The following is a 10,058-nucleotide window of genomic DNA, read 5'->3' on the forward strand; positions in this document are numbered from 1 at the left end:
TTCTGAACTCTATTACAGATTCACACATGCATAACTCTACATGCACGATTTCTATACTCCATATTCACAAATTGAAACCTCCACATTCACACATTTCTGGTCAACTCTACATTCACACAATCATAAATCTACATTCACGATTTCTATACTCTACATTCATACTTTGAAACCTCTACATTCACACATTTTTGGACAACTTTATATTCAACAATATGTTTACTAAAAAAAAAAAAGAATGAAAAAAACGACGTAGTTTTGAACTCAGGTCCACCTTGTGGGTCCACAACATAATTTGCCCCCTATCATAGTGCCAGTGCCATAATTAATGTTTAGCCCAAAAGAAATAGAATTAATGGAAGCCCAATAGTCTGAAACAAAATAGCCCTAAATCAGATCTGCTTGATTACTTACTCCACAGTCCGCACTCGGCACTTCCAGTCCCAAACCAGCGCCTCAGCGACACTCCGGTCAGGTGGTTACTCCCTGATGCCCTCCGGCCTTGCCCAGCCCTCGCTAATAGTCACATCCACTTCTCTGTTCTCGCCTCTCGGCCCTTGGCTTCTGTTTCTCCGTCCTCTGAGTATCCCACGCCAACGCCCTCGCTCCTCTCCCTGTCTCCCTCACACTCCTCTCACCTACTCACCTAACCTCAGCCTGGTCGCCCCTCAGCCAGTCACTGAGTCACTCCTCACTCAGGTAATAATGTAATATCTTATTTTTAATTTTTTAATTTCTATACTTTTAATCTATTAAGTGTTTAATTAAGTAGTTAAATTTTTATACTGTTAATAAATTGATTGCAATAAACTAACTCATATTCATAAGCTTTCTAAAGTTGCCCTTTTAAGCATTCAAAATTTAATGCACATTCAAATTTCTAAGACTTTAGACTGTTTTGGAATGAAAGGATTACTCCGAATATAATTTGTTTGGCTTTGGAGTGATAGAATTGGTTTCTTGTTCTTGTTGGTTGGCTTTGGAGTGAAAGAATTATAGAAATTGGTAACTTTATACTATTTTCAAAGATAAAAATAATTATCTGTAGTATAGATAAATAATAGACTTGCTGTGTGGATTTATAGTGTATATAGGGGTGGTTTTGAGGTGGAAAAGAACACTAGCTTTTCAGTTCTTGCTTTTAATTTTTTTAATCCCCTTCAATTTGTTTTACTGGTTTAATTGATTAAACATGGTGGTATAATTAATCAATAGAAGTAAGAACTTTTAATATGTTAAGGTAAAATGCTTATATGATCAATTGATCGTATTTATACTAATGGTTTTATAATATCTCATTATCTCATTCTCATTTGATAGGTTTAAAGGAATTGAAGGCGTGTAGTTTGGGACAGTTGACAGTGGCAGTGTTTGTTAGTTTGTATTTGTTATTAGCACTTTGGCAGTTAGACTTCGTAAGTTTGTAGTATTTGGATAATTGGATTTTAGTATATGTTATAGACTTTTTGTGACATTGGTAGTTTGCATTTGATTTGGACATTTGGTATTTTGATTTTTAGAGACTTGTATAAGTATTAATGGTTGAATAGTTTGTGAAATTTTGGTTTTTCGGTTACCGACGGTCGGTTATCGGTCGGTTATAGTTTTGCTTTTGGTCGGTTTTGGTCGGTTATGATGGTCAAAAATCATGGTCGGTTTTTCGATTTTTCGGTTGGTTATTTAACTGAGCCACCGTTTGCTCACCCCTACTTGTTGTCGCAGGAAAAAACTTTCTGACAAGTAAACGGTTGTAGCTGAGGTTGCATACGGATATAAACTCCAGCGGTATTTTATATTCTGCTTTTGCAATTTCATTGTGCTATCACTCTTAATTGTATTACGATGTTTTCCCCACAATTGTTATTTCAAGTGCTATTCATATCAGTGCTCTCCCATGGCAAATGTGTCGATTCTAGATGTGAGTTCTGGGTGGTAGTTATGCTGTTCTAAATTATTTGTTTTGTACTGCTGCTAAAAATTATAAATGATTTTGACCCTGTGCTTTCCCCTGAGAGCTCGTTGTTTGTGTTGAAAAGTAATAAGCAGTTAAATAAGATTAATTTCTGTTTCATGAATCTGGGTTTAGTTATTGTATCTTAAGAGGACCTTCTTGATAGGTGGCATATCAAGAATTCAAGATATTCTGAAAATTATTGAACCTGCCAAGATATTTAGTTCCGTTCAGAATTTTGTTGTACACTGTATGGTTCTACATGGTTTGAGCCTTTCACTTCTTTCACAGATAATTCTCTTTCAGTTTGGACTGGGTGCTAATGCTTTCTATGTAATATTAGAGCTATATGCTCAAGGATATATCCTTCTTAGTTCTTACATATTCTGGTTTCATGGTCTTTGTTTGTGTTGAGGAAAACAAATGTGCTTTAAAGCCTATTTTTGAAGCCGTTTTAATGGCCTGCATATTAAATAGGCTTTAAAAAGGCTTCTGGCCATGCCAGGTCTATTCTAGGCTTAGGTTTTATCTCATTGTCTCATTTTGATAGGTTTGAAGGAATTGAAGGCGTGTAGTTTGGGACAGTTGACAGTGGCAGTGTTTGTTAGTTTGTATTTGTTATTAGCACTTTGGCAGTTAGACTTCGTAAGTTTGTAGTATTAAGAGAGGTTAAGTTAGAATATTACAGATTATAATGTTTTTTAAAAAATAATTGTATGTTTGATACTTTATTTATAAATTAATTGTGTATTTAATTTTTACCTTATGCTAATTGTTCATACATATTTAACTTATTGCCTGTTTGATCAATAATTTAGATGTTCGATTATACCCAAGGCCAAGGATTTTGAGAATTGAGATGCCTTTCTGAGAGAGAAGCGCAGGGCCAAGTAGGGAAGAATGTGGAGAAGAGTTTTAGGCGTCGTCTCACGGCGGCGTTATTCTACAGAGCCAGAAATCCCAAGCCTCTACTCTTTTCTACGGCCGTCCATCTTTTCTCTTAGAACCGCCGATCCACTGTCCGCCGCCGCACCAAAACCCAACGACGCCACCCAAAAATCCCTAACCCAGGACCAAAAATTCCATCTTGAGTCCGCCCTTCAAGCCTCCCTCACTGCCCACAACACAGATGAGGCCTGGAAGTCATTCAAGGCTCTCTCCAGCTGCTCTGCTTTCCCAAGTAAGTCCCTGGCCAACTCTCTCATCGCCCACCTCTCTTCCCTCTCTGACACCCTAAACCTCAAGAGGGCTTTTGCGTCTGTGGTGTTCTTGATTGAGAAGAACCCAGAATTGCTCCACCATGAAACTGTCCAAAATTTGTTGGATTCAATGAGGAATGCCAACACTGCTGCCCCTGCTTTTGCATTGGTTAAGTGTATGTTCAAGAATCGATTTTTCGTGCCGTTTAGTTTGTGGGGGAATGCTCTTGTTGATATCAGTAGAAAAACTGGTAGCTTAGTTGCTTATTTCCACATATTTAATGAGAGTTGTAGGATTGCCATGGATGAGAAGTTGGTGTTCTTGAAGCCTGATTTGGCTGCGTGTAATGCTGCTTTGGAGTGTTGTTGCCGCGTGCTCGAATCAGTTAGTGATGCCAATAAGGTGGTGGATACCATGTCGATTTTGGGTGTTAGGCCTGATGAATTCAGTTTTGGACTATTGGCCTATTTGTATGCGAGAAAAGGGATGAAAGATAAAATTCTCGAGTTAGAAGATCTTGTGACTAGGTTTGGCTTTCCCAATAGCAAGGTTGTTCTTAGTAGTTTGATTAGTGGATATATGAAGTCTGGTAGTTTAGAATCTGTTTCTGCTACTATTATGCATAATTTAAGGGAAGGGGTTAGTGGAGAAGGTATAGGTCTTGGTGAGGGAACTTATACTGAAATCGCGAGAGGATTTCTTGATAATGGGGGAATGAAGAACTTAGCTAGTTTAATAGTTGAAACTCAAAAGCTGGAGTCTTCTTCGATTGTGGCTGAGAAATCAGTTGGATACGGTGTAATCAGTGCTTGTGTTAATCTTGGGTTGTTGGATAAGGCACACAGTGTTCTTGAAGAAATGAATATTCAGGGCACTTGCTTTAGTCTTGGTGTATATATCCCGATACTGAACGCATACTGCAAAGAGCGCAGAACGGCTGAAGCTACCCAATTGGTTATGGAAATTAGTAGTTCAGGGTTCCAGCTGGATGCTGGTATGTACGATTCTCTAATAGAAGCTTCTATGTCTTGCCATGATTTTCAATCAGCTTTCTCGCTGTTCAGGGATATGAGAGAAGCGAGAATATCTGACCTGAAAGGAAGTTATTTAACCATAATGACTGGTTTAACTGAGAGCCATCGGCCTGAACTCATGGTATCTTTCTTGGACGAGGTTGTTGAAGACCCTCGAATTGTAATCGGTACTCACGACTGGAATTCCATCATCCATGCCTTCTGCAAGGCTGGGCGAATGGAAGATGCGAGAAGAACCTTCAGGAGGATGACCTTCCTCCGGTTTGAGCCAAACGAGCAAACATATCTCTCTTTAATCAATGGGTACGTGGCGGTGGAGAAGTACTTCAACATTCTGATGCTATGGACTGAGGTCAAAAGAAAGATTTCTGCCAATGGGGAAAGAAGATTCAAGTTAGACAATAGCTTGGTGGACGCTTTCCTATACGCTTTGGTGAAAGGGGGTTTCTTTGATGCGGTGATGCAAGTAGTGGAAAAATCTCAAGAGGCGAAGATATTTGTGGATAAATGGAGGTACAAACAAGCTTTCATGGAGAAACATAAGAAACTCCGAGTGTCAAAGTTGAGAAGACGGAACTTTAGGAAAATGGAATCGCTGATTGCTTTTAAGAATTGGGCTGGCCTTAATGCTTGAGAAGCCTTATTTTCCTTCTCACTTGCTTTCATTAATTTTTTGTCGTAAAATGCACCAAACAAAGAAATATTCCAGCAGAACTCTGGGGCTTATTGCTCACATTCAATGAAGGCACTTGCTATTAAATGATCAGAGAACTTACAATTTACTTTCGTATGCCAATGATATGGAAACATTTACTTGCAGCAGCTCAGTTGACTTGGCTTTGGATATGATGCATATGACCTTGTGCCCGTTCTGTTAATCATTTAAGGTTGAGATCATATTTGTAATAACATAGTGTTTCATGAAAATTTTCTTTCCAATCAATGCAAAATGTGATTTTGTGATTGTCAAATGTATTCTTGACAGGAAATTTTCTCAAAAGCTAATCATTTATTTATAGGTGATGACTCCTTCACTGTCTGTCAACTAGCAGTTTTTCTACCCACATCAAGTACCCGAAGGTCATGTTGGGGTCTACTGGAGAGGAGGTGCCCTTTTAAGCACAATAACAAATCCAGGTTTATAATTCTTCTTTTACCCTTTCATTTAAATTTAACTGCTGCTTCCACTATATATAATGCAGTCTTCGGATTTTGAATTTTGAGATTAGTAAAGATTCCTATGTTACTTTTTAGTGAAACTGCCCCTTATTACTCAATTTGAACCCATTCAAGTGACATAGTTAGCTTATTACAACAGATCTACATGGATTCCACATTGGCCTTGTTTTGTAACGTAGTTAGCTTATCAGCCAATTTTGGCTTGTTTGACCACTATTAGCTACTTGACTTAGTTAAACAGCCAATATGAGTGTTTGTATAATCAGCTTTTGTAACAGTTTTTTTTTACAATATGACTTGCTTAAACAGCCAATTTTGCACTGAAATGTTAAAATTCAAAAAGTTGTTCAAAGCATTTTTTTTATCAACTTTTTGAGAAATAAATTATACCCTTAAAGGCCATTTTGCATGTAATCAGCTATCAGCTAATTTACCAAGCATCTTTCTACAACCAGGTAATGCTACCAGCTAGTCAAACCACTTACCTAATCCGCTAACAGCTATTTACCAAACACCATTATTATGTTTCTTTGTCCTCGACTTTCTTCTGTTCTTTCTGAAGCAGAAGAGAAGATTTATTAACAAAGAAAACTATGCATGAATGACCTTTGTAGGTCTTGATTTCTATGGAGAGATAGAGAGTTGCTGAGAAAGGAGCAGAGACACACAGAAGAAGATTGCTATCAGTGAAGCCGAAAAGAATGCTCATGTGAGTAAAGATTCAGATGGAACAGAAGCTGATGGAGAAAGAGAAAGACTGAAAGACAGTGCAAGGAAGGAAGAGGAAATTGCTAATGCGATGTATCTAGCACGTGAGAAAAGTTTGGCAGATGCTCCTGCATACTATCTATCGGTGAAACCTTCTTACTTTTGTTTATCACTTTTTCGTAATAATATCACGAGCACATGTGATGAGTCTCTCTCGCATGTGTGGTGTTTATCAGCATAATGAAAGAAGCAAAAGCTAACGGGTTGAAACTCACACCAGGTTGGAGGTTGGACCGCACACTTTCTGCCCTATTTATTCTGTCTCTTCATAGAGTTGTGTAATTAAGGGTCTTTATGTTTAGGTACCAAATATGGTTGTTGATCAAATCAAAGGATTGTTGGGCAAGGAGAAATCTGAAGCTTAGGCCTCAGTGTTACATTACTTTTGTGCCTTAAGAGTGAGTGGTCTTTTATATACAACTGCAAATGGAGGAAGTAATAATACTTCCTTTTTGTTTATAGTTTTGTGTAATTTCCCCAGCTCTTACAGTGTTTCTATGCCCCTTCTCTACGGCAGTGTAAACTTTTTACTATAATTATTTTATGACATTAGTTTTTTATTTTCAATGTTATCTAATAATGTTTTAAATTATCGAAGTTGTACTATTGTTTCTTTCGAGACACACACACACACACATATATATACCCAATTTAGTCTTCATAGTTTTTCTCGATTTAGTACTAAACGACTTTTTGTGTTTAATTAGATCTTCGACTTCGATGGTTTTACCTAATTGAGTCTTTGGCGGTTCGAATCAATGATTAAATTTAAAAAATTACTATAGTCGATAACTAATTGGGTAAAATCACTATAGTCGAAGACTAATTTGGATAAAATTACTATAGTTGAGTACTAAATTGAGTATTAATAGTGGTGAAATTATCAAAGTTAAGGACTTAATTAAGCATAAAATGTCATTTAGATTAAATTAGTTATTAATCTATTTATTTTAGTCTTTAATACAACCATTTCGAACTATAATATATTATATATATAGTTCTGTAAGCAGTCATAACAAGAAGGGCATTTGGTCTAGTGGTATGATTCTCGCTTAGGGTGCGAGAGGTTCCGAGTTCAATTCTCGGAATTGCCCCATCATTTATTATTTCGTACATTTTCATTCCAGCTTCTCTGAATTTTATTATTTCGTACATTTTCATTCCAGCTTCTCTGAATGTCCCATGTGCACCTTTTTGAACAATTTAATTCCAGTAGAGCTGATGACAGATAAACATAACCCGTATTCATTCCAGCTTCTCTGAATGTCCCTTTGAACAATTTAATTCCAGTAGAGCTGATGACAGATAAACATAACCCGTATTTGGTTTCAGGAAAATGTTTTCGTTGGTTTTTTTTTTCAGCCTATGACCAAAAAAGAAAAAAGTAATTTTTGTAGGAACATGTACCATTATCAGTGAGTTAATATGATACTTCAATTACATTAGTCAAATACATAGTAGTGTACAATGATAGAATTTTAAGACAATTTTATTCGATAAAAACAAAACAAAATTTTATATTCTTGCCTTAACGTACAAAACTTTATAGAATGCATAAATACTTGCATACTTTAACATGATATACTCTTTTGAACCTTTTTATTCCAGTATGATTTTTTACAGTAAAACATAATTCATGTTTGCTTTAATATGGTATGGAGTACTTCATTTTAAATTATCCAAATAATATACATTGATAGAATTCTAAAACAATTTTGTTCGATAAAAATAAATAATATTATATTTTTAGTATAACGTACAACTTTATAGAATATATAATTATGGGCATAATTGATCATGATATACTCTTATAAGGTTTCTAACTTGTTATATTAAATTAGAGACAAACAAATATGAGTCCATAGTCCATAAGCCATAGAAGTAACAACTTCGCAAGATTAGGTAGATATATATTCCCTCAATTCAAACCACAATAATTGGTGTATGTTGATTGATGGCACCATTTTACATGTTTATTCATAATAAGAAAAGTAAAAACTGCAATGTTGAAAAAGATGCTAGGCGTCCCCTAGGCGCTAAGGGGCACCTAGCGCTTAGGCGCCCGATTTAATTAATTTATTTTTTATTAAAAAAACACCTTCATTCAATTCTCCAAAGTCCAAGAAGCACCTCCCTATAGACTACAGAGTAGACTACGCTACCTCCAGGCGCCAATTCTCCATTGCCGACTATCATACTCTAGACTGGCGACCTCCAGGCTCCAACCTCGCCGACCGCCAGTCCAACCATCGCGCCAACCTCGCGCCTCCCTCCATCGGACCATTGCCGACCGGCCAGACCTCCAAGTCTCCAACTCACAACACAATCACACCATCATCACCACCACCACCACCACCACCACCAATCAACCACCACTGCCACTACCATACCACCACCACAACCACCAATATCACCACCAGCACCACTACCACATACCACCAGCATCACCAACATCACAACCACCGCCATCCCCACATATTGTTATTATTATAACAAATAATATGTTTATTTTCGGAAAAAATGAACCAAACAAAAAAATGTAATTTTTTTTTAACTTTAAAGCAAACTGAAAAAGATAGTTTTTTGACATTAAGCCAAAATAAAATATTTTATGGAAAATGAGCCATTTTCTAGAAATTATTTTTCGAAAATAATATTTTTCAGGTTTCCAAATGGACCCTAAATGTCAATTAGTGCATCATATTTAATAACATTATAATGTACTATATTCATAATAGGGAAAATGGTCAAATAAACCACTGAACATTACCTGAAAAGTCAATTAGGTCCATAAATATTTAAAAGGTGCAATTAGACCCCTTAACATGTTAAATTGGGGCAAATAAGCCCAAAAACCGGTAAATGACTTGNATAAATACTTGCATACTTTAACATGATATACTCTTTTGAACCTTTTTATTCCAGTATGATTTTTTACAGTAAAACATAATTCATGTTTGCTTTAATATGGTATGGAGTACTTCATTTTAAATTATCCAAATAATATACATTGATAGAATTCTAAAACAATTTTGTTCGATAAAAATAAATAATATTATATTTTTAGTATAACGTACAACTTTATAGAATATATAATTATGGGCATAATTGATCATGATATACTCTTATAAGGTTTCTAACTTGTTATATTAAATTAGAGACAAACAAATATGAGTCCATAGTCCATAAGCCATAGAAGTAACAACTTCGCAAGATTAGGTAGATATATATTCCCTCAATTCAAACCACAATAATTGGTGTATGTTGATTGATGGCACCATTTTACATGTTTATTCATAATAAGAAAAGTAAAAACTGCAATGTTGAAAAAGATGCTAGGCGTCCCCTAGGCGCTAAGGGGCACCTAGCGCTTAGGCGCCCGATTTAATTAATTTATTTTTTATTAAAAAAACACCTTCATTCAATTCTCCAAAGTCCAAGAAGCACCTCCCTATAGACTACAGAGTAGACTACGCTACCTCCAGGCGCCAATTCTCCATTGCCGACTATCATACTCTAGACTGGCGACCTCCAGGCTCCAACCTCGCCGACCGCCAGTCCAACCATCGCGCCAACCTCGCGCCTCCCTCCATCGGACCATTGCCGACCGGCCAGACCTCCAAGTCTCCAACTCACAACACAATCACACCATCATCACCACCACCACCACCACCACCACCAATCAACCACCACTGCCACTACCATACCACCACCACAACCACCAATATCACCACCAGCACCACTACCACATACCACCAGCATCACCAACATCACAACCACCGCCATCCCCACATATTGTTATTATTATAACAAATAATATGTTTATTTTCGGAAAAAATGAACCAAACAAAAAAATGTAATTTTTTTTTAACTTTAAAGCAAACTGAAAAAGATAGTTTTTTGACATTAAGCCAAAATAAAATATTTTA

At 36.5% G+C, this 10,058-nt stretch overlaps 1 protein-coding gene and 1 non-coding gene across 10 annotated transcripts; both read left to right on the forward strand.

Annotated features, from left to right (window-relative positions):
* The first annotated feature begins 424 nt into the window (after positions 1-424).
* Positions 425-6,721, forward strand: LOC116025968 (pentatricopeptide repeat-containing protein At1g69290). 9 transcript variants are annotated; one of them, XM_031267399.1, is made up of 7 exons: positions 425-696; positions 1,720-1,782; positions 2,767-5,069; positions 5,202-5,319; positions 5,976-6,214; positions 6,306-6,356; positions 6,432-6,721. In XM_031267399.1, exon 3 carries the CDS (start codon positions 2,849-2,851, stop codon positions 4,814-4,816), a length of 1,968 nt encoding a protein of 655 aa, XP_031123259.1. In that variant the 5' UTR covers positions 425-696; positions 1,720-1,782; positions 2,767-2,848; the 3' UTR covers positions 4,817-5,069; positions 5,202-5,319; positions 5,976-6,214; positions 6,306-6,356; positions 6,432-6,721. The 9 variants fall into 9 exon arrangements, with proteins under 9 accessions (XP_031123259.1, XP_031123262.1, XP_031123254.1 ...); XM_031267402.1 differs by having other exon boundaries at positions 6,350-6,356; XM_031267394.1 differs by adding an exon at positions 1,318-1,412 and having other exon boundaries at positions 5,976-6,721.
* Positions 6,722-7,151: 430 nt separating this feature from the next.
* TRNAP-AGG lies at positions 7,152-7,223 on the forward strand. Its single transcript has one exon. It is a non-coding gene; the product is annotated as a tRNA-Pro (tRNA).
* Positions 7,224-10,058: the final 2,835 nt, after the last annotated feature.

Source organism: Ipomoea triloba, chromosome 7 (genome assembly GCF_003576645.1).
Source record: "Ipomoea triloba cultivar NCNSP0323 chromosome 7, ASM357664v1".
Classification (NCBI taxonomy): domain Eukaryota; kingdom Viridiplantae; phylum Streptophyta; class Magnoliopsida; order Solanales; family Convolvulaceae; genus Ipomoea; species Ipomoea triloba.